Source organism: Mesoplodon densirostris, chromosome 4 (genome assembly GCF_025265405.1).
Source record: "Mesoplodon densirostris isolate mMesDen1 chromosome 4, mMesDen1 primary haplotype, whole genome shotgun sequence".
Lineage (NCBI taxonomy): Eukaryota > Metazoa > Chordata > Mammalia > Artiodactyla > Ziphiidae > Mesoplodon > Mesoplodon densirostris.
The window spans coordinates 26971692-26999650 of record NC_082664.1 but is presented as its reverse complement, the minus strand read 5'-3'; the positions used below and the strand labels follow the sequence as shown (position 1 = coordinate 26999650).

General features: G+C 46.0%; 1 protein-coding gene across 3 annotated transcripts in view; it reads right to left on the bottom strand.

Annotated features, from left to right (window-relative positions):
- POMT2 (protein O-mannosyltransferase 2) overlaps nucleotides 1–27959 on the bottom strand; it is a 47320-nt gene that overhangs the window by 7416 nt on the left and 11945 nt on the right. For all 3 annotated transcript variants that reach the window (XM_060095770.1, XM_060095771.1, XM_060095772.1), the window contains exons 3-14: nucleotides 26680–26784; nucleotides 24593–24701; nucleotides 22101–22209; nucleotides 20341–20500; nucleotides 18872–18978; nucleotides 17979–18061; nucleotides 15230–15339; nucleotides 11006–11072; nucleotides 4407–4476; nucleotides 2367–2445; nucleotides 844–995; nucleotides 309–400 (exon numbers count right to left, since the gene is read on the bottom strand). In XM_060095770.1, the coding sequence (XP_059951753.1) occupies nucleotides 309–400; nucleotides 844–995; nucleotides 2367–2445; nucleotides 4407–4476; nucleotides 11006–11072; nucleotides 15230–15339; nucleotides 17979–18061; nucleotides 18872–18978; nucleotides 20341–20500; nucleotides 22101–22209; nucleotides 24593–24701; nucleotides 26680–26784 (1243 nt within the window). The remainder of the gene's footprint in view (nucleotides 1–308; nucleotides 401–843; nucleotides 996–2366; nucleotides 2446–4406; nucleotides 4477–11005; nucleotides 11073–15229; nucleotides 15340–17978; nucleotides 18062–18871; nucleotides 18979–20340; nucleotides 20501–22100; nucleotides 22210–24592; nucleotides 24702–26679; nucleotides 26785–27959) is intronic.

Below are 27959 nucleotides of genomic sequence, written 5' to 3'. Positions count from 1 at the left end.
GCGGCAAGAGAGTCATATCCAGTGGGAGGCAAGGAAAGTGACCAGAGACAACCAGCTCTGGCCCCGAGTGAGGTCGTAGGTCACTTTAGGGAGAGGAGTTTGAAGAGGATGGGAAGTTTAAGTGGGTGGGGAGAAAAAAGGCGCTCCCTATCTAGACAATTCATATGAAGAGATTAGGTTTAAAAAAGGAAGAAAATGGCAACAATAAGATAAAGTGGGAGCAGAGTCTGTAAAGGTTTCTTTTCCTAAGATGAGAGTTACTTAGAAATGTTCCCTTCAGAGCCAGCCCAGGACATGGCCTCACTCACATTTGGGATTGATATGGTCTTCCACGTTCCAGATGGAGTTGAGGGTTTCCTTTAGGTATGGAGTGCAGGTGACTTCCAGCTGCTCCCAGCCCCTGTGAAAAGTAGTCACAGATGTCTCTCGGAAGACCTGAAACCCACCGGAGAGTAACACTGCCAACTGCTCTTCAATCTATGGCGCCCCTCTCTTTCCAACCCAGTGGCCATGCTTTTTTCAGCCTCACACTTTTATATTCCACAACTATCCTAGGAGGAGTCTAGCACACAACATTCCCATTTTAGAAAGAGATGTAGATCCAGAGAGTTATTACAAGCCAGATGTACAAATGTTCAACTGTTACAACAAACACCAAAGGAACTCTGGAGCTCTGGGCTCCATAAAACTCCTGATGCCTTTCCTCCCTCCATCCACCACAAAGAAAAAGCAAACCTGAGGTGAACATCGCCCACTGCGAAATGGAAGTTTTTGGTATACTCCTTGTAGTGTGAAAGGAAAAGCATGAGCCACTCATGGGACATCAAAACCCCAGAGACTCACCACTTGGGCAGGACCTTTCCCGAGGAGCCCAGGACACAACCTGTCACCAGATGGATGAGGCGAATTCGACTTCTCAGCACTTTGATTCGGTTTCCAAATTTTCTGTTTACAACCTCAATCCGCCAGAAGTCATTTGAGTCTCCTGTCCCATTCTGCCACATAAATCAAGAAAAAAATACAAAGAAAGTAAGATGACTTTAGAGAAGACGTATCAGAAAAGGGAGATGATCACCCTTTCAGATGCCATCATGTAACAATTAGGTCAAAGACCAAACTGGTATAAATGACTGAGGTGGGAAAGGGAACAAGAGGGCCACAGAAATATACCAAGTGACTGCCATTGTCCCAGCACTCGCAATTACAACCAAGAAAAGTAGTATAATTCCTGGAACTTTAAGTCTAATTCTTCACTTTATAGAACTAGAGTTTAAGTTCTAAATAAATGTTTTTGCCCTTAAACTAAACTCAAGACATCACCGTGTGCCAACAGAAATAAATTTGGGCTATTTGCATCCATTACTGGTGGCCATAGGGACACTCACTCATCGAAGAAAGGTCTGGCCTAGATATCGTACTGTGGAAATTCAGACAGTTGCATCTAATTCTCCTCAGGAAATGCCCACCAGAAAAAGATGAAGTCCAGAGTCTTGGCTCTAGTATAATGTGGGATGAGCAAATAGAAAGAAGGTTGGGAATTCCACCTTAAGGAACCCAGAATCTTTACTGAAGCACCAAAGCCCTTGGAAGGGAACGTAACAGATAGTCATAAATCTACTTTCCCACTAGTTGTTTCTGTTTTCAAATTACTCCCCAAGCCATAAATACTCATAGAGCTTCCTCTATTAACTGCATCATCCCAAGGCAGTAAAAATCCAAAGCAATGTGGATAATATCCCTCTGTGGAACAGGGAAGTAATCCTTAAAAATAAAGCCAATGAGGGCTTCCCTGGTGGCGCAGTGGTTGAGAGTCCGCCTGCTGATGCAGGGGACACAGGTTCGTGCCCCGGTGCGGGAGGATCCCACATGCCGCGGAGCAGCTGGGCCCGTGAGCCATGGCTGCTGAGCCTGCACGTCCGGAGCCTGTGCTCCGCAACGGGAGAGGCCACGGCAGTGAGAGGCCGGCGTGCCGCAGGAAAAAAAAAAAAAAGCCAATGAGAATTTGGGATCTGGCAAAGGATAAACTTGTATATTCATCTGGGGTCATATTGTGGCCCTGTGGCTTCTAAGTATAATATGATTTTAAAAGAGACCCTTACAGTATTCATATTTGACATTTATTAAGTGTCAGAACATAAAAATGGCATGGTAATTATGGGAGGCAAGAGATGGAAACAAATAGACTTCATAGGCTGCCTTTCCCACAGCAAAAAGCCTAGCCAGAAAGTTCCTAAATGTTAAGAGTCCCTGTGCAGCCAATCGTTAGGAACATTCCAGAATTCTGGGGAGGATGTGTTCCACCACATGGCGCTGAGCCAGGCCCCACAGTTTTTGACATCCTGCTCACACTCGAGTGGCTCACTTACTATGCCATAGCCTGTGACCTGATAGTGCTTCCGGGTCAGGGGGGCCTCGTGATAGTGACTGTGCAAGTTCCGCGAAGTCCTAGAAATTAAAAGAGAGAAGTGCCACTATCCTGAAGAAAAGAGATGTGCAATGTTTCTTCTTTTACCAAGGCTACTCAGAGTCATCTGTTTGGATAAGAAAAATTAGAATCGGGGCTTCCCTGGTGGCACAGTGGTTGAGAGTCCGCCTGCCGATGCAGGGGATACGGGTTCGTGCCCCAGTCCGGGAAGATCCCACATGCCGCGGAGCGGCTGAGCCCGTGAGCCATGGCCGCTGAGCCGGCGCGTCCAGAGCCTGTGCTCCGCAACGGGAGAGGTCACAACAGTGAGGGGCCCGCTTACCGCAAAAAAAAAAAAAAGAAAAAAAGAAAAGAAAAATTAGAATCCAAACCATTAAATCCAACATATCGGGAGGGACAGATGGTAGGAGTACTGGACCATATGCCAAGAAAGGGGCTTCACTTCCAAACAGGTGACAACTTCAGGTTGGGGGCAGGGGGATGACTGAACACATTGGTGGCTTTGAGGCAAGCTAGCCTGACTTATGAGGTAGGTTTAGGGAGAAGAAAATTAAAATTTGTAATCTACATATGCCTGAGATAGGTAAACTGCCTCCCTACCATCTATGCTTTCTATTCCTATCACCAGTTTTACAAAGTGGGGATCTGTGGGGGAAATGGAGGGTTTAATTTAGATTTTATTTACTTTGTGCTTTTTGTAATAATCCTTACGTTATCCATAATAAGTAATCAATGTTCATTGTAAAAATATTGGAAATTTGCAAAAATAAAATTTAGTTAATAAATTTTAATTTATTTAAAAAAATAAAATTTATTTAATAATAATAAAATTAAAATTTTAAGTATCCATAATCTTACTGACTAGGGAAAAAACACTGCTCATAGCTTTTCTATATGTATATTTTAAAAAATCCCTGATTTAAAAAAAAATTCTGTATCTGACAATTCATATGAAATTTTTGCAGGGCTGCTTCTGTTGCCTATTTTTCCTGTTCATTCTTGCACATGGTGCCCTATTTCCTTGTATGCTTAGTTATTTTTTACTGTGTACTATTCACTGTCACTGAAAAACTATTTATAGGAATGGATAACCACGTCTTTCCCAAAAGAGGATTAACATTTGCTTCTAGCCAGGCACCTAGGGAACATTACCACAGTCTTAGGACCATGTTCATTTAAATTCATGGCCTGAAGATTTTGAGACCATCCAGGTGAAATGAATTTGGGTTGCAAATCCATGTGAAGAACAACTGGTAATTACAACTTCTCAGGAACCAGATTTAGTGTCCCCACCAACCTCACCCCCCACCCTGCTCTCCCAAACACACTCTGGATATAGGTAGATAGGGCAAATTTATCCTAACCCTAAGCCTTTGGGGGTTACAAATTTGGGGGAAGATCACAATAATTTACCACTTTGGGTGAGCCTAGAGCTTTGACTTTAAAACTTCTTCTCTCTAGAGAAGTCAAAACCCAAAAATCAAAACTCAAGATTGTGGGTTCAAGGCAGAAGTAGCCACAGTGTCCCACTTTTTCTCTGGATTCCCCCTTTCACTGAGATTTTGACCTAGTAACTCCTTACTATCTTGTCAATTCTTTATGCTTTTAAGAAGATGTTTCTACATTTTCCAGCATTTTTAGTCATTTTCAGTGAGAACACTGGTTAAATGAACTAGTTTGCCATATTCAGAAACAGACTCCTAAACCTTTCTAAAGGCAGCCCCTTAAGAAGAAGCTTTGGGCAACTCAATTTTTTTCTTTCTTTCCCCCTAGGAAAAGGGCAGTTGAAAGGTACCTTCAAAATCCAAAGCTTCCCAAAGCCAAAACAGGCAAAGTAATCATTCTCCCATTCTAGCACAGCAGCCTTGTTCCATTACTAGAGCCTCATCCACATTTGACTTCTGTTTATTTCCAGCTTAAAAGAGCTCTGTACCTTTGATGCTCATGCCACTCATTTATCCCAAACAGCAAAGTTACTTACTCTTTGTGTTCTAGTCGAATGACGTCTCCATGTCTTACAAACTCCACCGGGAGTGAAGGGTCTAGGGGATCTGTCAGGAAGAAACAAGCATTGATGTCTGAAACCGTTCACTCATTAAGCTAGCATTAATCAAGGGCCTACCAGTAAAGAGTTATAGTACAACGTGGTATGCGCATGAGGTACTGACAGAGTGCTGTGGGACCAAAGCGAACTGTCTTAGAGGATGAGGGAAGGGTGTCCCAGAGATAATGACTGAAAAGACTCTCAAAGGAGAGGGAGAAGTTGTCAGGTGAACAAGTAGGGAAAAGCCACAGAGGTATGAAAGAGCAAAACTCATCTGAATCAGTGGCAAATGAATTCACGTGGTTAGGGAGCGTGGGCAGGAAGGAGAGTGGGAATAGGTGAGGGTGTGGACAAGTGGGGCCAGACTGTGTATGCCAGGCTAGGAAATGTGGCCTTTATCTGACAAGCACTGAAGCCCCCACTAGAGGATTTTTAAGCTGGGAAGCTAAATAATAAGACTTTCCTTTTAGAAGTAAAAATATAGTCTTTCAAATATTAATTCCATGCAAAAGACCATTTGCCCAGCTCTCTTCAAAATCAAATGTTAAACCCTGCATATTTTACCAGTGATTATCTTGTCTCTGGCAATAGACTTGATAAACGTGAGGCAAAGAAAATGATGAAAGAAAAGAACTACTTCTGTATCGTCAAGAAGTCAAGACCAGTGAGGATCTAGAAAAGTGACGACAGTGGAAAAGGAGTTGGCAGTAATCACAGCAACACAGAAGGTCCTTGCAAATTTCTGTCCCAGGCAGTAGACATTAACACTCAAGGTCAGGAAAGACAAATCTGCCAGGACAAATCACTGGCTCTCAACAGAATTAGAGAACTCAACTGTAGAAATGCCCATTCCTGCGCTGCCTTCTAAGGTCTCTTAAGAAGAATAATCAGGACTTCCCTGGTGGCACAGTGGTTAAGAATCCGCCTGCCAATGCAGGGGACACAGGTTCGATCCCTGGTCCGGGAAGATCCCACATGCCGCGGAGCAACTAAGCCCATGCACCATAACTACTGAGCCTGCGCTGTAGAGCCCACGAGCCACAACCACTGAGCCTGCAAGCCACAACTACGGAGCCTGCGTGCCACAACTACTGAAGCCCACGCTCCCTAGAGCCCGTGCTCCACAACAAAAGAAGCCACTGCAATGAGAAGCCCGTGCGCTGCAACCAAGAGTAGCCCCTGCTCGCCGCAACTAGAGAAAGCCTGCGCGCAGCAACGAAGACCCAACACAGCCAAAAATAAATTAATAAATTAATTTTAAAAAGAAGAAGAAGAATCAGCAAGATGACAAATCAAATAAGTCAAAGGGGAGGGAAGTTTTAGTTAATATGGATCTGTGGGAGAGGGGCACTTATGGCCGTCAAGAACACAAAGACCTTTGTCTAGACAGTTCCCCCTTCCCAGAATGCCTGTAGTGATCTGCCTTCACACGAACCCTTAGTCACCGGAGTGATACGCAGCCACCTTAACCCGGAAGCCACAGTGGAATAACAGAACAGGGACGTTCAAAGACTTGGTCCGTGCCAACATGACTTTAGAAGGAAAGCTGGTCTTCCCTCAGAACCCCTCATTGCAACAGACTGCTTATGTTTGGCCTGTTGAATCAAAACAAAATCTGTAACAGTACTATAAGGGACAGAAATAGATCCTGCCCAAAGGTGTCATAATTTATACTACCAGGGAGTAGGATGCAAAGACAGTGGTCAGGTAGGCCACGTTTCAAGCCTAAAAACCATGGCAATAAGGGGAGGTGGCGAAAGGAACAGAGAAGGTAAATTTAGATGAGCAGCTGCCCACTTCCCCACAAAGGCCAGGAGCAGCTGACTCGAGACAGGCTGAGCCAGGTGGTGTTTGCTGAGGAGAGAACACCTGTGGCATAAGACAATCAGAAGGTGAGCTGGAGATGCCCTCTGTTCTGTTCTCTTCTCAGCTGCAGCAAAAGGCACAGTCTGCAGGTAGCCAGCTGTCTGACCAAAAAACCAGAAGATCCAGACATAGCCCTTGTCAAAAAGCCCTGGGAGCCCCATAGGTGTGCTTCAGAGCAGCTTCACCCTGGCCTGTCAGAGGCAGATGCGCAGGCATTGAGGGAGATCCCAGGCACCAGCCTAGATGAGCCCAGCCACAGGGCTGGCAGGCCCGCAGATCTCCAACAGACTGGCCCAGGCCTGGGATGACCAGTGGGCAGCAGCCCTATATCACATCCAGACAACCAGAGCTGTACCACATGCTGGGGTCTGCAAGGCTTGGTGTGCTCTAAATCAGAAATGAAAGCAGCCACAGTGTGCCCCAGGCACGTGTCCAGGTAACCTCTTCTGGATTAAGTCTGAGCCTCAGCTGTCTGAGTCCCATATATATGCTGTCTACAAGAGACCCACTTCAGACCTAGAGACACATACAGACTGAAAGGGAGGGGATGGAAAAAGATATTCCATGCACTTGGAAATCAAAAGAAAGCTGGAGTAGCAATACTCATATCAGATAAAATAGACTTGAAAATAAAGAATGTTACAAGAGACAAGGAAGGACACTACATAATGATCAAGGGATCAATCCAAGAAGAAGATATAACAATTATGAATATATATGCACCCAACATAGGAGCACCTCAAAACATAAGGCAACTGCTAACAGCTATAAAAGAGGAAATCGACAATAACACAATAATAGTGGGGGACTTGAACACCTCACTTACACCAATGGACAGATCATCCAAACAGAAAATTAATAAGGAAATACAAGCTTTAAATGACACAACAGACCAGATAGATTTAATTGATATTTATAAGACATTCCATCCAAAAACAGCACATTACACTTTCTTCTCAAGCGCACATGGAACATTCTCCAGGATAGATCACATCTTGGGTCACAAATCAAGTCTCAGTAAATTTAAGAAAATTGAAATCATAACAAGCATCTTTTCTGACCACAACGCTATGAGATTAGAAATCCATTACAGGGAAAAAAACGTAAAAAACACAAACACATGGAGGCTAAACAGTATGTTACTAAATAACCAAGAGATCACTGAACAAATCAAAGAGGAAATCAGAAAATACCTAGAGACAAATGACAACGAAAAGACTACGATCCAAAACCTATGGGATGCAGCAAAAGCAGTTCTAAGAGGGAAGTTTACAGCAATACAAGCCTACCTAAGGAAACAAGAAAAATCTCAAATAAACAATCTAACCTTACACCTAAAGAAACTAGAGAAAGAAGAAGAAAACAGAACCCAAAGTTAGTAGAAGGAAAGAAATCATAAAGATCAGAGCAGAAATAAATGAAATAGAAACAAAGAAAACAATAGCAAAGATCAATAAAACTAAAAGCTGGTTCTTTGAGAAGATAAACAAAATTGATAAACCATTAGTCAGACTCATCAAGAAAAAGAGGGAGAGGACTCAAATCAATAAAATTAGAAATGAAAAAGGAGAAGTTACAACAGACACCACAGAAATACAAAGCATCCTAAGAGACTACTACAAGCAAACCTATGCCAATAAAATGGACAACGTGGAAGAAATGGACAAATTCTTAGAAATGTATAACCTTCCAAGACTGAACCAGGAAGAAATAGAAAATATGAACAGACCAATCACAAGTAATGAAATTGGAACTGTGATTAAAAATCTTGCAACAAACAAAAGTCCAGGACCAGATGCCTTCACAGGCGAATTCTACCAAACATTTAGAGAAGAGCTAACACCCATCTTTCTCAAACACTTCCAAAAAATGGCAGAGGAAGGAACACTCCCAAACTCATTCTATGAGGCCACCATCACCCTGATACCAAAACCAGACAAAGATACTACAAAAAAAGAAAATTACAGACCAATATCACTGATGAATATAGATGCAAAAATCCTCAACAAAATACTAGCAAACGGAATCCAACAACACATTGAAAGGATCATACACCATGATCAAGCGGGATTTATCCCAGGGTTGCAAGGATTCTTCAATATACTCAAATCAATCAATGTGATACATCATATTAGCAAACTGAAGGAGAAAAACCATATGATCATCTCAATAGATGCAGAAAAAGCTTTTGACAAAATTCAACACCCATTTATGATAAAAACTCTCCAGAAAGTGGGCATAGAGGGAACCTACCTCAACATAATAAAGGCCACATACGACAAACCCACAGCAAACATCATTCTCAATGGTGAAAAGCTGAAAGCATTTCCTCTAAGATCAGGAACAAGACAAGGATGTCTACTCTCACCACTATTATTCAACATGGTGTTGGAAGTCCTAGCCATGGCAATCAGAGAAGAAAAATAAATAAAAGGAATACAAATTGGAAAAGAAGAAGTAAAACTGTCACTGTTTGCAGATGACATGGTACTATACATAGAGAATCCTAAAGATGCCACCAAAAAACTACTAGAGCTAATCAATGAATTTGGTAAAGTTGCAGGATACAAAATTAATGCACAGAAATCTCTTGCATTTCTATACACTAATAATGAAAAATCTGAAAGAGAAATTATGGAAACACTCCCATTTACCACTGCAACAAAAAGAATAAAATACCTAGGAATAAACCTTCCTAGGGAGACAAAAGACCTGCATGCAGAAAACTAAAAATAAGACACTGATGAAAGAAATTAAAGATGATACAAACAGATGCAGAGATATATACCATGTTCTTGGATTGGAAGAATCAATATTGTGAAAATGACTCTACTACCCAAAGCAATCTACAGATTCAATGCAATCCTTATCAAATTACCAATGGCATTTTTTACAGAACTAGAACAAAAAATCTTAAAATTTGTATGGAGACACAAAAGACCCCGAATAGCCAAAGCAGTCTTGAGGGAAAAAAACGGAGCTGGAGGAATCAGACTCCCTGACTTCAGACTATACTACAAAGCTACAGTAATCAAGATAATATGGTACTGGCACAAAACCAGAAATATAGATCAATGGAACAGGATAGAAAGGCCAGAGATAAACCCATGCACCTATGGTCATCTAATCTATGACAAAGGAGGCAAGGATATACAACAGAGGAAAGACAGTCTCTTCAATAAGTGGTGCTGGGAAAACTGGACAGCTACATGTAAAGAATGAAATTAGAACACTCCCTAACACCATACAGAAAAATAAACTCAAAATGGATTAGAGACCTAAATGTAAGATTGGACACTATAAAACTCTTAGAGGAGAACAGAGGAAGAACATTCTTTGACATAAATCACAGCAAGATCTTTTTTGATCCACCTCCTAGAGTAATGGAAATTAAAACAAAAACAAACAAATGGGACCTAATGAAACTTAAAAGCTTTTGCAAAGCAAGGGAAACTACAAACAAGACGAAAAGACAACCCTCAGAATGGGAGAAAATATTTGCAAATGAACCAATGGACAAAGGATTAATCTCCAAAATATATAAACAGCTCATGCAGCTCAATATTAAAAACACAAACAACCCAATCCAAAAATGGGCAGAAGACCTAAATAGACATTTCTCCAAAGAAGACATATAGATGGCCAAGAAGCACATGAAAAGCTGCTCAACATCACTAATTATTAGAGAAATGCAAATCAAAACTACAATGAGGTATCACCTCACACTGGTTAGAAAGGGCATCATCAGAAAATCTAGAAACAACAAATGCTGGAGAGGGTGTGGAGAAAAGGGAACCCCCTTGCACTACTGGTGGGAATGTAAATTGATACAGCCACTATGGAGAACAGTATGGAGGTTCCTTAAAAAATTAAAAATAAAACTACCAGATGACCCAGCAATCCCACTACTGGGCATATACCCAGAGAAAACCATAATTCAAAAAGACACATGCACCCCACTGTTCACTGCAGCACTGTTTACAATAGCCAGGTCATGGAAGCAACCTAAATGCCCATCGACAGATGAAAAGATAAAGAAGATGTGGTACATATATACAAAGGAATATTACTCAGCCATAAAAAGGAATGAAATTGGGTCATTTGTAGAGACATGGTTGGATCTAGAGACTGTCACAGAGAGTGAAGTAAGTGAGAAAGAGAAAAACAAATATCGTATATTAACCCATATATATGGAACCTAGAAAAATGGTACAGATGAACCAGTTTGCAGGGCAGAAATTGAGACACAGATGTAGAGAACAAACGTATGGACACCAAGGGGGGAAAGCGGCCGGGGGTGGTGGTGGTGGTGGTGTGATGAATTGGGAGATTGGGATTGATATGTATACACTGTTGTCTATAAAATGGATGACTAATAAGAACCTGCTGTATAAAAAAATTAATAAAATTAAATTTAAAAATTAAAAAAGAAAAGACAGCTCTAAGAGATCTTATCTGTCGTGCTCACTGCTTATCCCTATGCCAACAGTCCTTGGAACGTAGCAGGGGCTCGATAAATAACTGTTGAAAGGATAACTGAGATCCGTAAAGATGGCAAAAAATGCTCAGGAAAGCCCATCCCAGTTCCATTCTTTTGGAGGCATGAGCAATGTTAAGGAGGGCTCAGAGTAAGTAATAATACAAGAAGCGCCAGTTCCCTACCGCATTACCTGAGTCTGTATTATGTTTCTTGATAATCCACAGGTTGTTGTAGTCCTTGTGCAAATAGGTGGTGACCTGGGTGGGGTGGGGGAGGGAGGAGGAGGTGGGAGGGAGAAGATAGTCACTATCAGCACAGCCGGCCACAGGACAATCAATAGCAAGCCAATGTTGCTTAAGCCTTTTTCAGAATCCCCAGCCACCAACCCAAGGGGCTGTGTTTCCCAACAGGTCTCAGAAGTAGCATTTGGTGAATGCTATTTTCTCTCCTTCCTTCTAGATTTAGAGGTCTTTTCCCACAAAAGCCTTTTTGATTTGTCTCTGTGTACCCCTCTGCATCCTATCTTTCAACTTCCCACCTCCTAGAGGGAGGAACCATAACATCTTGTGTAACACAGTCTCCAGCACACAAAGAGAATTTAGTGCATTTTTAAAAAGTCATCAAGACCATGTCTCAAACTTTCTAAATGAAAAATTCATGCTATGATATTTTCTAGAATATGGCCAAATATTTTCTAGAATATGGCCAAATGAAACGAAAAAAGCTCTATTAGTATCTTATCCTAGAAGCCTGAAGTTTTAGACATAGCCATTTTGTATATACTGATTTTTTTAAAATTGTATGTGTGTGCATGTGTGTACACGCATATAATGTTGCAATTAAACTACCAGCAAAAATCCTGGGAACAATATAAATGTCCAATACTAAAGGAAGAGTTACGTGCTGGTTATGTCCACAGGACAGAATATTATACAGCTGCAGAAAATGTTTCAGGGCATTTTTACCCAGCACAGGAGAAGGCGTATAACATGCTGCTGTTGAAAATGGTTACCATTTATCACTAGGCACTGCTCTAAGCACTGGACACGTCTTATCTCTAGGTTGTAGGTACTATGGTTACCCCCACCTTACTTACAAGCAAACTGAGGGTAAGTAATTCGCTGAGGTTAAGTAAAGGTCTCACAGCTTGTCAGCTTGAGAGACAGGATTCAAACGGAGGGAGGGAGCTAGCTCCATAGCTCCCAGGATAGAGACTGCATACATACAATTATGCTAATTATGTATACAAGCACATAAATACCCAGAAGCAACGGAAACAAAGACATCTCTCCTACAACGTGAGTTTTAATAACTCCAATTGGACAAAACATGACTTATTTACTTGCAAATTGATTTGGAATTAGCGTGTAGGAAAATAATTATGCGTGTATTATGGCTGCTTTGTTTCAGTGGCTTTTGCTTTCTCAGAAATAATTAGGGATAATGGTATTAAGAACATACAAGTTAAAAGTTGTGGCAGCCACAGATAAATTAAGTCCACACTCCCCAACAAAAGCTGCATACATCAAGTTCACCCAACTTGATTTTGCTCAAGGATGTTAAGCGTTTGTGGTGCTCGTGTGTGCACTCTGTGCTGTCATTTTGTTTTTTGTTTTTACAAAAACCATTATCATTAAAATTCCTATTAGAAAAATCACTTATTTATGGTGAATATAGTTCATGGCCTCTTTTTCCCCTTGAAACATTTATTTTTACAATGGAGTTTTTTATAATATGAGGTCTTCTAGGGACACAGGTAAGCTATTACAGCAGAATGTTGTACATCACACTATGTGGATAAACATTGATCTTGGAGTATGTGTAACTTAAGGTTTTTTTTTATACTTTTCTACACTTTCCAATCTTACTTTATAAACGTTATGCTTTAAAAACATTTAAAAATCGAGACCTAGAGCTGTTAACAAGACATTAAACTACAGGGCAGAGAGGACTACTGGAGGTTATTTAGTGCGGTCCCCGCAATTTACAGATGAAGACACAGACTGTGAAAGGCTCAGTGACTCAGTCAGTGACAAAGCCAGGCTCTCTGTCCCTTGGCCTAATGTGCTCTCTCTAGATGACTGTCACAACTTCATGCCTCCACCCATGGGCTTCAAGTGTGTAACACTAAGACCAGCTTAATAGGGCCTTTCAGAACGTGGCTCTTCTCTCCCTTTGCACAGTATAGATGTTCCTGGTCACCACATCTGTAACTTTATCTCCTACGTGACACCAGTAGCAAGGTATCACTATGGAAGGGCTAGCAGTACATTAGACTCTTCTGGAGAGCTTAAAACCAAAACAAAAATGCACAATGCATGGGCCCCATCCTAGGTCAATTAAGTCAGAATCTCTGGGGTGGACCTCAGGCATCAGAATTTTTTAAAAGCTCTCCAGTGGACTCTAAAGCGCAGCCAGGGTTGAGAACCACTGCGCTAGAGAGAAGCAGAGAGTCAAGAATGGGAAACTGGGCTTCCCTGGTGGCGCAGTGGTTGAGAGTCTGCCTGCCGATGCAGGGGACACGGGTTCGTGCCCCGGTCCGGGAAGATCCCACATGCCGCGGAGCGGCTGGGCCCGTGAGCCATGGCCGCTGAGCCTGCACGTCCGGAGCCTGTGCTCCGCAACGGGAGAGGCCACAACAGTGAGAGGCCCGCATACCGCAAAAAAAAAAAAAAAAATGGGAAACTGATACCAAAATCCAATACTCTGGGTCAACTTTCTAGTAAATAGGGAAATAATAACAATAAAATATTTTGAGAAGCAAACGTTTTTCACAAAGTAAAGATTTTGGTCATCTTGCAGGAAGAGAAACTTCACTCAAGCTTCTCAGAGCAGCAGCCAGCCCTGAAGCCCCGACCTCCGCACTCTCCTCTCCTCGGGTCACTGCATCCGAGGCCTCCGCCCTGCCCACGCCACGGAAGCCACCCTTGTCAGAGTTGCCAGGCCTCCCACGTTGCCCTTCGAAGGCCTCTTCCTCTGTCCCCACCTTCTCCGAGGTCTCTGCAGCACCTGAACTGCTGGCGTCTCCTCCCACTGGAGACCCTCTGCTCGGCACTCTCCTCCTGTTCTCCTCCAACTGCCCCCCACGTCCACCCTTTCCTTCTCAGCCGCTTCTACCAGCGCCACTCTGAGCGCCTTTAATGCTGCCTTACGTGCTGCTGCTCCCCAGGGCTCCTCTGCTGGCCCTCCTCCCTCTGCACCTCCCTTCAGGGCAATGTCACCCATCCCACCGTGTCACTGACACCTGTATGCTACGCACTCACGTCTCTTTCCTGAGACAAGCCCCAGAGCTAAAATACACAAAGAAAACTCATCTCCAAAGCCATGCTTCCTCCTCCATTTCTGATTATGGTGAAACAGCGTTATCACACAAACACCTCGACCTCCAGACTACAGACCTGGACATGGCTCATCCCTGACATCTACCAGTTACCAGGCCCCGACATTCAACCTGTGAAGAGTTTCCTGAATCACTTCCCACCTCTCTCCCTGTGGTCTCTGCCTCCCGTTCACCATCCTTTGTCATGATTATTGCCTCTAGTCTCCTCCTCCTTCCAATCCACCGCACTCCTGCTAGAGCAGTCCTTCTAAACTAGAAATCTAAGCACATCTTATCCCTTCATAAGTTTCAATGCCTCCCCAGCGTCTACAGAACAAAATTAAATCTACCACGTACCACGTAAGGCCTCTCCATAAGCCGGCCCCACGGACCTCTCCAACCCCATCCTTCTCCCTCTCAGGCATCATCCACCACAGCCACATCCACCACGCCTTAACGTGGACGCGGACAGTTGCACTCACTCGTTCACATCATACTCACGGCTAATCCTCCAGCATGCACGTCATACGGATTATCTCACTTAATCCTCACAACAACCTTATGAGGGAGAGAAGTACTATTTATCTTCCCCAATTTAAAGATGAGCCCACGGAAGCACAGAAAGGTCAAGGAATTTGTTCAAAGTCACACTCTAGTGGAACCAGGATTCGAACCCAGATAAACTAGTCTGGTTCCCAAGCCTGTGTTTATAACCATTACGCTCTACCCATCATCCACTTCGTGCCAGGCACTGAGCCTTCCAGGAGCCAGCAATCAAACAGCAAAGAGACAGGAGGAAGGAAGCACTCACAATTCAATGCGAAGAGGGTTACCACACAGGCTTGTAAAGGTGCCGAGAAAGCCGCCCACACCAGACGCACCTAACCCAGGAGCAGGCAGAGGTAGGTCATGGTGGTCAGAGGGGAACTCCCCAGCTGAAGCCTAAGGAAGCTGGAGTTAGGCAGAGGAAAAGGATGTTTCAAGCCGGGGAAACAGTGCGGGTAAAGGAGAGGAAGCCAGAAAGAGAACGGAGGGTTCAGTCATGGCAAACAGCTTAGTGCTGCCGCAACACAAGCGCACAAAGGGCTCACTGACCTGCTGCTGGCGGGCGCCGATGCCCTCGGGGTAGAGGTGCCCGTGCGAGTGGAGGTAGCCGACGGCCATCCGCGCGCTCTTCACAGTGATCACAGAGCCATAGGCCAGGTCTGCGGGCAGACGGCGACGGCGTGAGCTGGCGCAGCGCTAGACCTGCCCCTGACTGCAGGGGCCGCCGAAGCCACAGGCCTCCCCAACCCCTAACAGACTCCACTGGGCCCCGGACTGCCAAAAGCAAGATGCGCGGCTGCCTTCTCACCCCAGTGGAGTCAACTCAAGAGGAGTTCACCAAATAGTCTCGCCTGTCCCCTCCCCTCCCTCCTAAGGACTTCAGAAGAAGCTGGGTATTAACAATGCTATTATCAAAGCAAAAGACTAGGAACAACTTGTCCTTCAGTCAAGGTCTATCATATACATTCCATGGAATAAAGAAGGAAGAAGCGGGCCTCCCTGGTGGCGCAAGTGGTTAAGAGTCCGCCTGCCGATGCAGGGGATACGGGTTCGTGCCCCGGTCTGGGAGGATCCCATATGCCGCGGAGCGGCTGGGCCCGTGAGCCATGGCCGCTGGGCCTGCGCATCCGGAGCCTGCGCATCCGGAGCCTGTGCTCCGCAACGGGAGAGGCCACAACAGTGAGAGGCCCACATACCGCAAAAAGAAAAAAAAAAAAAAAAAAAAAAAAAAGAAGGAAGAAGCATCTTATATCTTCATCTGGAATGTTCTCCAAGATATAGTGTTACTATAGACTGTTAAGAGAGACTTTTCACTATATATCCTTTTGTGCCTCTTGAATCTAGTACCACATGTAGTAACTGTTCAATGGTGTTTTGGGTTTTTACTCTGAATTAAAAAAAACAAAATCAAAAACCCAGAGTAAACAGTTTACCCAGGAGCATCCATCCCCTCCCCACACAGGCCCCAGCTTATGGAGGAGCCCCTTTGCCTTCTTACTGTCCCTCTTCTCCACGCCCTGCAATCTGGCTGCCCGCCATTCCCCACTCCACCGAAACAGGCCTCACTGCACCAGCGCTGGCTGCTCCTGTCTCCCTTTGTTCATTCACTTGGTTGCTAGACCGTATCGATTACACGGTGGATCCAAAGGTGGAGGAGACCTGGCTGCAGACCTAGTGGAGCCCAGTCTTGGGGACGATGGCGTCACACACTGAGCAGCACAGGATGATCAGCAAACGCTCCATCAAAGGTGCGACAGTGTGTGACATGGTAGGAGCCCAGAGTAGGGTAGAACAAATTCTTGCCCAAACAGTAAAAAGAGGATGGCTTGGGCTTCCCTGGTGGCGCAGTGGTTGAGAGTCCGCCTGCCGATGCAGGGGACACCGGTTCGCGTCCCGGTCTGGGAGGATCCCACATGCCGCAGAACGGCTGGGCCCGTGAGCCATGGCTGATGAGCCTGTGCGTCCACAGCCTGCGCTCCGCAACGGGAGAGGCCACAACAGTGAGAGGCCCGCATACCGCAAAAAAAAAAAAAAAAAAAAAAGAGGATGGCTTGATGGAAGAAAATAGAGCTGAGCCAGGCCTTTTAAATAACGAGTAGAAATTTGCTAACCCCACCACTCCATCCTTCTAAGTCCCCGTGCTGGGCAACACACGCAGCCCCGCACGTTGCTGACCACAGCTGCTTCTGTCACCCATCTCAACCCCACACACCCTCACGGATTGCTCCTGAGCAGCCCCTTCCTCCTGCATCCCCAGTGGCCTGACCGCACCCTGTCGTCTTCCTCTTCCTGCAGTTTCCTCACGGACCACAGCTACTGCACAGCATCGACCACCCCTTACTTGGCTAGTCCTCCTTTGGAAGCCTCAGCCCCGAGCCCACTGGCCCCACTGCATGGATTTCCTCAAGCATCTCAAAGCTGACTTCTCCAGTGTGGAACCCAGTGTCTGCCTTTCCGAACCAATTTTGCCTGCTTTCCTATTTTTCATTCTTTCCACACTCCAGGCGGGCCCACTGTGTTCGAGGCCCTGGAGAGACTAGAAGACATTGTCCTTGCCTCCAGGAAGCAATGACCTGGGCCCGACCTATCTTGTCAACCTTATCTTCCAGTATTTTTCTGCATATAACCTATGCCTTAAATCTTGCCCTGTTCTTGGCTTTGATCATGCTCTCCCTTCTGCCTGATACGCCCTCTCCCCCATCTCCCTCTGCTGAAATCTACCCATTTTTCCAGGGCCTGACTCCAAGGCAACTCACTCACTCTGATCACCCCCCAACCCCCTAACAGAAGTGATCTCCTACACCTGTGATCCCCACAGCTCTGCATTCCCTCTTTCTATATTTAACACATATGGTCACGTCATGCAGAGGTCCTCTACTGCAGACTCTACTCCAGACTCTCTACTCTGGAGGGCATCCACTCACAGCCTCCGACGTGGCTAACACTTGCTCAGTTACCCGGTGTGAATAGTGAATGGATGCGAGCAGCAGGATACTCTGGTGGGAACTGACCTCTAGCCCTGAAGGGCCTTGTTCCTTCACCAGATTCTCTCTGTTGGTCTTCCCACAGCCACGATGGACAAGTTATTCTTTAGGGTCAAAGAGCTCGTTGCTCAGGACGTCTTCCTCTGCACTTCCTGTGTTCCTATTCACTCTCGAGTGCTTGGACCAGATTTAACTGGATCTTTCTCCCGCTTTGCCCATCTCAGATAACTCAGGCTGTCATATCATCTTTTCCAATTCAACTCCCAGGAATCCCTTCTGTCCTTCCACCTTTGTAAAGGACAAGAGACACTCACGTTCAGGGATGGAAGCATTGTGAAGGTTGTTTCCTGAAAGCCGGGCCTGGAAGGCGGAACTGAAGAAGCCATCACCAGGACCACTGTGGGGAAAGGAAGAGGGAAGACAGCCAAATTAATGGAGTGAAACTGTGATTTCCCAGGAGCCCTAGGAAGAGCTCTGCACAGCTGGTTTAAAAGAAGTACAAGGGAGTGGCAGTGTGGTATTGTGGACAGACATGGGGGATAGAGTCAGAGAAACTGGGGTCCAAATTACAACTCAGCCACTTACTAGCTAGGTGAACTTTGGAAGATACCTGGCCTTGTTTAGCCTCAATTCTTCATTCATAAATCAGGGATTTAAAAAAAAAATCAAAGGAATTATTATGGGACTTCCCTGGTGGTCCAGTGGTTAAGACTCTGTGCTTACAATGCAAGGGACGCGGGTTGGACGCGGGTTAGATCCCTGGTCGGGGAACTGAGATCCTGCATGCCGTGTGGCACGGCCAAAAATTAAAAAAAAAAAAAAGAATTATTATGACTAAATGAGATAACGTATATAAAATGCTGAACACAGTTCCTGACACAGAGTCACTACCTGTTAAATGGGAGCTGTTGCTGGTGTTATTGTTATTAGTATCCTCACTCCAACTGCACATGCTTATGGTGGCCCGTCCCTGTTAAGCACAAGGAACTGTGTTTAGGGACAAGGGGCAGTTTGGCTATTAGAACATTCTCTTCTTCCTTCAGGCCAGGGTACCCAAAAGATAGAACATAGGAGGAAACCAACAGGAAAAAAACCCTGGGTCCCCTCCGAGCATCCCAACCAGACCCAGGAAATCACACGGCCCCTCCACAGGCTTAGAGGCAAGAGGAAGACTGGAAGCGAGACACTGGAAAGGCTCTGGCTGTACCTTTTATTCAGCACCATGAAGTGAACAGCGTAGGCGGCCGTGTAGAGAGCCAGCGGCAGCACTATGAGGCACAGGATGCGAGCGGTCAGATGTTTTCCCACCGTCACCTGCAAACCAAGCCAGTGCAGGGTGCTGGGCATATGAGGCATTATCATGCCTTATGCCTGACATGTGTGTTATCTGTAAGTTTTTATGTGTAAGTCATAATCAGAAACAATTGAAAAACTAATGGCTATCAAGAAAGAAAGATATGGGGAAACCCTAAGCCTTCCCATAACACCCCCCACCAACCAAGCACTGCAGGGGGCTGAACCTGTGCCAGCCCTCCACTGCCTGTCCAGACCCTCACCGAGGACCCCGGGCTGTCCCCACGTCACTGCCAAGGTGTGGCCTGCATCTTCAGCATCGTCACTCATCACTCCCTCTCCATCCTAGTCACACTGACGCCCTGCACTTTCCCCATGCTTCTTGCACTGTACCAGCCCCACCCATCACATGGATAACTGCTCCTTATCTTAACTTTGGGCCTCAGCTCCCTCCTAGAAGCCTTCCTGGATTGCCCAAGACTGGGCTTGTGCTCTCCTCTGGGCTTTCACAGCCCTTGTAGGCTGGACCATGACTTATTTTTTCCTTTCTTTCTTTCTTTCTTATTTCTCTCTCTCCATTGTCTCTAGAGGGCAGGAATCTTGTCTTAATCATCTGCATATTCTGTCTCACACTTAGCAGATGGTCTGTCTATATGTTTTGAATGAATAAATGAACTTGTTGGGACTTTGGTTCAGAGGTGCATTACAGCAAAGTATCAATAGTTCAGGCCTGGAGTCAGCCTCGCCTGTTTGAATCCTAGATCTACCTCTTACTACTTGTATGACTTTGGGAACGTTATCACCTCTCTAGGTCTCAATTTCCTCATTTGTCAAGAGGGTAGTAACTACCTGCCTCACGGGTTTGTTATGAGGAGGAAGTGAGATGGTGAAGGTAAAGCATTTTGCATACTGCCTGACACAGAGTCAGCTCTTAATAAATAATATTGTAATAAACCATAAGGCCCTTACCAGCCTCCAGATCCAGAGACTCTGGGTCAGGAAAAGAAAATTTTAAGTTCAGAAAGTCAGTCTACCAATTTTACCTCAAGTCCCAGGCAGCCAGTGTCTGTCACACATTTGGCATGAGCCCAGACGGACAGAATCCCCTGGCTGGGTTGTTTGCAAAGCATTTAAAAACCAATGCAGGAATAAACGCCAAAAGAGAATCCCAAGGATATCAGTCCATCCTCTCTCTTTATACCTCTCCAGCCTGTCAGCCATGGCCCACTCCCTGCTGCCCTGCTCCCTACAGAGGGCAGCCAGATGCAGCCCACCTCGGGCCCAGAACACAGCTGTTCTGCCACCTGCAGCAGAAGCAGAGAAAGACCACTGGCTCTGCTAAGCGAGGAGCGGGGGAGCAAAGACATTTCTACAAGTTCTCACCATTGAAAGACTGAGGTCTCCAAACAGGTGCCAAAGGTCTGAAAGGGTGTTCCACCCCACTTGCAGGATGATAAAGAGGCCAACAAACTTGACCCCCAGAGCACCAGCTAGATTAACGCCAGTCAGGCTGAGCCAGAGCCACCAGGGGGCAGAGAAGGGCCTGAAAATCAACAAGGCACAGAGTTCAGTTTGGCAGCTGGAACCAAACTCAAAAGCAAGAGCAGCAATGGGGAAGGCAGAGGTCCTCTGACTCTGGGAGGCTGCACTGTGGCCTCTCTCTTGAGGGCTCCCAACCTCAGGGACCATGCATGGCTCCGAGGAGGATGTGGTCTGTGAAACCCCTGAAACTGCAGGAAGCACAGTGTGAGAGTCAGTAGGTGATTCTTCTGGGGAGAAGGGCCATCGCTTTCCTCGCTAAGTACAGGGCTTCAAGTAAGCAAGAGGCTTATTCTTCAGTGGTGACCCATCAAGTGGAAGGAAAAGGAAACTCCAGAGAAGCCTGATGGATTCAGGCAGCCCTGTCCTTTGTACCACCTCTGGACCCTGTAAAAGCCAGCAGTTACTGAGTGCCTACTATGTGTCAGGCACTGTTGCAAGCACTTTACACGTATTAACTCATTTTTTTTTACATCTTTTTTTTCTTTTTTTTTTTTTTTATTAGTTTCTGCTTTATAACAAAGTGAATCAGTCATACATATACATCTGTTCCCACATCCCTTCCCTCTTGCGTCTCCCTCCCTCCCACCCTCCCTATCCCACCCCTCTAGGTGGTCACAAAGCACCGAGCTGATCTCCCTGTGCTATGCAGCTGCTTCCCACTAGCTATCTACCTTACGTTTGGTAGTGTATATACGTCCATGCCTCTCTTTCGCTTTGTCACAGCTTACCCTTCCCCCTCCCCGTATCCTCAAGTCCATTCTCTAGTAGGTCTGTGTCTTTATTCCTGTCTTACCCCTAGATTCTTCATGACCTTTTTTTTTCTTCTTATCCCTACAACCCCCTGGAGGCAGATCCTGACATCAGCCTCTTCTTCCACACGAGGACTCGAGGTACAGAGAGGTTGGGTGATACAGCCGGCCGGCGGGGGAGCACAGTGCTAAGCCCAGCAGTCGGCCCCCAAGCCTGCTGCACTGAGATCGCCTGGCACTCTGAGCTGCTGTCTCCGCATCCCCTGGCTGACCCCCTGCCACAGCAAATGCTCCTGAACGGCCAAGACCTATGTGTTCCTGAACCTCTAGCTCCTGGCACAGTACCCGGCACATAGTATGTATTCAAGAAATGGCAGGTGGAAGGGGATGTGGTGCACGTGGAAGATAACCCAAATCCGGAGAGAGCTGGTGGTCACTGCTTGGTTGTGGTGAAACCAAGGTGACTTCTGAAAAAACCTTGGCAGAGCCAGCTCTTTTGGTCTGAATAAAATGAATGGCCTACTCTACTCTCTCAGAGGCAGAAGGATGATCTGGAAGGGACTATTCTGGAAGAAGGCCAGGCCCTCCAGAACAGCTTTAGAATTGACTGGGGCCTGCAGGGATCCTCTCGACTGATGTAGACCCTTCAAGCCAACCTTTATATACCTTATTCCCATCACCAAGTCAGGACTGGCTGCAACCACTGAGGGCAGGGAGACAAACAGTTCCCAGGCAATATCTATTCTGGTGCCCTTGGCCCGAAGCACCACACCCACCCTGTCCCTGGCCATTACAGAAATTCTAGAGCTGCCACAGCTTCTGACACCCCCTCCCAAAGATGGTGTTTCTGACCTGTTGGCACAGGAGTTGTACTTGACCATGCTCAGCATGGCAGCCATGATGAAGAACATCAAGATGGGGTCAAGGAGGATGTACTGGGACAGAGTGAGGCATCCTGTGTCTGAAAAACATGAGCTCAGTGGTCAGAAAGTGGAATCCGAGATGGGCCCCCCTGAGAATCAAACACCCCAGTGGTAAGAAACAGTCCCCCTTGTGCTTAGTTGCATTTGTGCAGTCAAGATTAGATGGGCAACTGAGTCATCTGGAAGGTGGAAGGCCACAGCTTTGGGGTACACCAAAGCCCAATGATACGAAAGAATATCTCACACTGCTTCCAGGCCCTTGACCCACAAAGGGATCATGTCATTCATTCAGATACAGTGATCCTGAGATAAGGGCTCCTGCTAATGTCCACCATCAAAAAGGGAGCTCTGGGCCTCCCTGGTGGTGCAAGTGGTTGAGAGTCCGCCTGCCGATGCAGGGGATACGGGTTCGTGCCCCGGTCTGGGAGGATCCCATATGCCGCGGAGCGGCTGGGCCCGTGAGCCATGGCCGCTGAGCCTGCGCGTCCGGAGCCTGCGCGTCCGGAGCCTGTGCTCCGCAACGGGGGAGGCCACAACAGTGAGAGGCCCGCATACCGCAAAAAAAAAAAAAAAAAAAAGGGAGTTCTGCTACCATGCTTATGCAGCCACAAACTACATACACCCAGGAAAGAATCTTACCATTTCATATGAAGTCTCTGATGGGAGTTGATTCTCCATGCAGGTGCTGAAGTGATTTTTTTTAAAACAAAATTTCATTACATCATGGCCTGGCCTGAGTCCTCCAATGTCTTCCCATCTCATTCAGACTAACAAGCTCCTTCAGACAGCCTCAAGACGGCCACCAAAGCCTTCATGGTCTCCCCACCTAGCCAGCCTCCTCTCCCAACACCCTCTGCCTCACTCACTCTACTCTGGCCTCACTGGTCTTCTTGCTGTTCCCTGAATCCACCAAGTGCTGCCTTGCACCAGGACCACTGCACATGCTATTTCCTCTGCCTGAACACTCTTCCCTCAGATCTCTGCATGGCTTAATCTTTGGCTTCGCTCAGGTCTCTGCTCAAGGCCACATCCTCAGGGGGCTCTTCACAGACCACCCTGCCTAAAACAGAATCACTCCCCATTACTCTATCCCTTACCCTACCCTATTTTCTACATTGTACTTATTGCTTAAGGTGCTACATTACAGACTTAATTTACTTGCTTATTTATCATCTGCCCCACTAATGAGCAAGCTCCATGAGAGCAGTGTCTCATCAGCGTATCCTCTGAGGCCAAGAAAGTGGCTTAGCACAGAGTAGATGCTTGAAAATAGTTGTGGAATGAAAAATGAATAAACGAGTAACTGAAGAGGGAAGTTAAAAGACCCAAGGAAAAAGCCACCAGTCCTCTAGAAAGAGACCCTGTAGTCTTGCAATATTATCTGTCAAAGCAAAGCCAGAGGGACTTCCCTGGTGGTGCAGTGGTTAAGAATCCACCTGACAATGCAGGGGACACAGGTTTGATCCCTGGTCCGGGAAGATACCACATGCCGCAGAGCAGCTCAGCCTGTGCACCACAACTACTGAAGCCTGCGCACCCTAGAGCCTGCGAGCCATAACTACTGAGCCCACACACCGCAATTACTGAAGCCCACACACTCTAAGGCCTGTGTGCCACAACTACTGAAGCCCGCGTGCCTAGAGCCCATGCTCCGCAACAAGAGAAGCCACCGCGATGAGAAGCGCGCACACTACAACGAAGAGTTAGTCCCTGCTCACTGCAACTAGAGAAAGCCCGCGCGCAGCAACGAAGACCCAACGAAGACAAAGAAAAAAAAAACCAAAGCAAGAATCGCCCCTAAATTCACCACCTAAACTGGTCTGTACTTCTTCAAATGTTAAGCTCTACGAGGTCAGGAATTCACTTTCATGTGAGCAAGGCTAGAAACAGGATCAATTTCTACGGATCAACTCTCAATTAGCCATGTGAGAATTATCCACAAAAATAAAGTTCCCATTTTGTTATCCTTGCCACCCAGCTACTTCTGTGGCATCTACCTTTGCATTCAGTTGAAATTAGTTTAAGGAATGCAAACTAATCTTGACAGTAACCTAAGAGAAGCAGAATTAGAACTGTAAGCCTCCTTCAAACACACACACACGCACACACACACACGCACACACAAGCACACATAAACTTGTTATCCATTCCAAACTCAAATGTGGATAACTTGCAGATAATCTATTCCTTGGGATTACCCATACCAACTCACCACTCCAATAATATAAAGGCTTGCTACATATAAGTATTTATATATGTAAGTATTACTAGTGAATAAAAGGAGACTTGTAATACATTTACCCAATCCTCAAGTTACTTAAGAACTGGGCCCGTAGACAGGATCTTTAAGCATATTGATTTCCAGCTACATTCATAGTGTGGCAGTCAACATCCCAAGAAATGTGGTCTAGGACAACTTACCAAAGGTGAGGAGGGCAGCCGTGAGCAGCGCTGCCGGGAGGGACTGGGACAGCTCCAGAACAGTGAGGTAGGCAAAGGGGATCAGCAAAGCGCCGAGGAACGCACAGAACTATGGAAGGACGGGAGAAGCAGTCAAGTAACTAACTCAGCAAAGCAGCAGGGACCTACTTGGCTCGGTACAAACTAATCTTTTAAGATGGAGGGCCCTGATGATGGCATGACTTGGTGACCTAAAATCACCTGCGATATGTTTAAATATGAAAGGGGTGGTGTAACAGTGAAGCATCAAATCAAGCAACATTTACGTTCCCATTAAGCACCAACTTGTGCACTGACAAGAAATCAGCAAAGTTCAGCCAGGGACGTGTGGGCAAGACGGCCCACGATTTCAAGTGGGAGACTCCGGGAATGGACCGTCCCATCATTGCTAGCTGTGACCTTGACAAAGTCACATCTCTGTATCTCAGCCTCTCCTTCTGTGTAATGTGAAACTTAAGAGTTCCTACCTCATAGGGTTTACTTTTTAGATTAAATGAGCTAAAGTTTATTACCACACAGAAAGCTCTTGATAAACGCTAGCTTCTGTTATGAAACTGGGTGCAAGTTGAGAAATACCTCTCTGAAGGTGTTTTAATATTTTAGAGAACTCTAATGTTATTTCTGTTATTTTTCCCTTGGTCCTTTTATTCAATCACACCAGGAATCACTCTTTAATCTATAGGTTGTATATATATATATTTTTTTCACTACGCGGGCCTCTCACTGTTGTGGCCTCTCCCGTTGTGGAGCACAGGCTCCAGACATGCAGGCTCAGTGGCCATGGCTCACGGGCCCAGCCGCTCCGCGGCATGTGGGATCTTCCTGGACCGGGGCACAAACCCATGTCCCCTGCATCGGCAGGTGGACTCTCAACCACTGCACCACCAGGGAAGCCCTATAGGTTGTATTTTGATTTTAGAAAAAAGACTGCTTGACACTTCAGCATCTGGAGGGTTGTTTTTCAGTTTTGTTTTGTTTTTAACCACCAGTGTTCTCTCCTTCCCCCTATCCTGTCCATCAAAAGTAATCAGACAAACCCAGGGGAATGGAAATTCTCACATTTGGGTTGTCACTTTTTGTTAGCAGAAAGCAATGTGCTCTAGTGTGAAAGGGAACAGGGCTGATATATTTGGCCTTCTCATTTCCATAGCAAGTTCACAGTGAGTCAGGCCTATATCCAATTATGTATGCTATGTGGTATTCAAACATCATTAGGAAGACACAGAATCACTTAAGAATATGAACTTGAGGGTAGTGGACACTTCTTGTTTAATATGGAATGGTATGACCACACAAACAAGCCAGTGATTAGCACAAGTAATCACATGGCATTTATCTAAACTGCTTTGATAAAGCAGTGTCCTTGAGGAAAGGGGCTTGTAAATGCAACCTGCTCTGAGAGCTCCACACTGGAGGATGGTTTCCACAGGTCTTATTAGCTCCAGGTACAAGGTCCCCAGACAGTTGGGTATTTAGGCCCTGCCATGCCCCATCAAGGCTGGTGCTGGGACTCAGAGCACAGAGGGACCAGGCAAACACACACTTCCCTTAAAAGACTGGAAAACCCCTTGTGTGCCTGACACCTTCATGGGGAAAGAAAGAAGAACTTGGTGACAGGGGTGTGGGGATGCTGAAATGTTAATAAAGGCCCTCAGAGGTAGGCAACACCCTAGCAATTGTGGCTGCAGGGGAAGGACGCGTAGCCTGCCAGTGTGCTGAGGCCAATGTTGGGACTGCAGGAGATTCCCGGCTGCCTGAGTCCCGGGCTGCCCTCTGATCTGAAATCTGATGCCTCACGTTGGCAGGAGAACAGGTGACGGGGTGCGCTTCCTCCTGTCTGTGTCATCACTGTATTATCTGTGGCCTCCCTCTCCCTTCCTGCCCACCCCAGCTCTGAATCTCCACTACAGGGTACAGGTCCAATCCTCCTCCCCCACTGAAGTCCCTTTATCTACACCTGCCACCGCTCCAGGGCTTCCAACTGTAACATTTCTGACTGAGTGTGGCCCCAGGGCTGAGTCGGGCAATAGCAAGTCAGGAAGCCTTACTCCTCTCATTCCCAAGTAGCTGTGATGCTCATATTTGTCCCCAGGCTTCTGGAACAAAAAGGTGCCATCATATCCACTCAGGTAGCCAGCAAGACCTATCAGCATCTGAGGAGAGAAGGGAACAAATAAACAGATGAGAGATCTCAGAGAGAAGATTCCTCCGCCCCCTGAACTTCCCTCCAGCTGCACCCAGACCTTGGCTTCCCTTGACAACTGTCCATAGAAGGAGCTACCATTGTGACATTTTCTCCGGCAGCTGTTGCAGAGCAAAGAATCTTTTGTCTACAGAGCTCATTGCTTGAAACAAATCCTCTCTTGTGTTAAGGCCAAGTTCTTGGGAACAGTGCAGAGTGAGTATTTAGGAAGAAAAAAATCCCACAATTCAAAGGGCAGGGCCAGTGAGGGGCTCTCTCATTCAGCCTCCTTTCATTTGTTACGAAGTAAAACACGACAGCTCATGGGGGAGGCCATGGGCAGGGGCTGATTCCTGGGAGACTGGGCCACTGAAAAGAAAATGAGGTTCCAAGTCAGAATGGGGAGGGAGGAAAGTGGCCAAGTTGCTACACACCAGGAATAGAGAGAAGGGAAGAAAATGGGAAAGCAGAATGCAAACACAGATGCATTTCCCCAGAGGGGAAGAGAGAAGTCCCAGTGGAAACAATGCCAAAAGGCCAGGGACTGGTTTCTCCTACCGCCAGTATTCCAAAGGGAGGCCAACCTGGCACATCCCAAAACAGAACAAATCAACTGTAAACTAAGACTGGGAGCTGTAAATCCTTCAAAATGTTCGAGAGGATCAGCCTCTTCATTTCTGTCTTTCCTTGACCGTCAACAGTGTAAAATTTTCTTTTCCACACACGTAATCAGAAGCAGCTAAAACATAAAAACTGTCAGCAAATATCAAGCATCTGTAACAGCCCCAGGCTGCCTCGGCCTGACCCCTGTGCTCGGGTTCGGCTGTGTGGAGGGGCAGAATACACTGGCTGTGTGGAGGGAAAGCCCTTCCCAGCGATGCTGCTTGTGGGGGCTTGGATTTGGACCACTAACCAGCTCACGTTTTTCTCTAAGTAGTTCTAAACACAGTCACTCTCTGTAGTTCTGTGTCAAGGTAAAGAAGCCAAAGTTCAGCAGTAAATTATTATGAAGCTGTATTAAAAAAAAAAAAAAGGAATCCCAGGGTCCAGAAGTTAATTTAATATTAATTAATTTAATGTAAAATAATATAAGGTATTGAGAAGACAGAGCCATCCGAATACCCAGGTGAACTTAAACTGACAAAT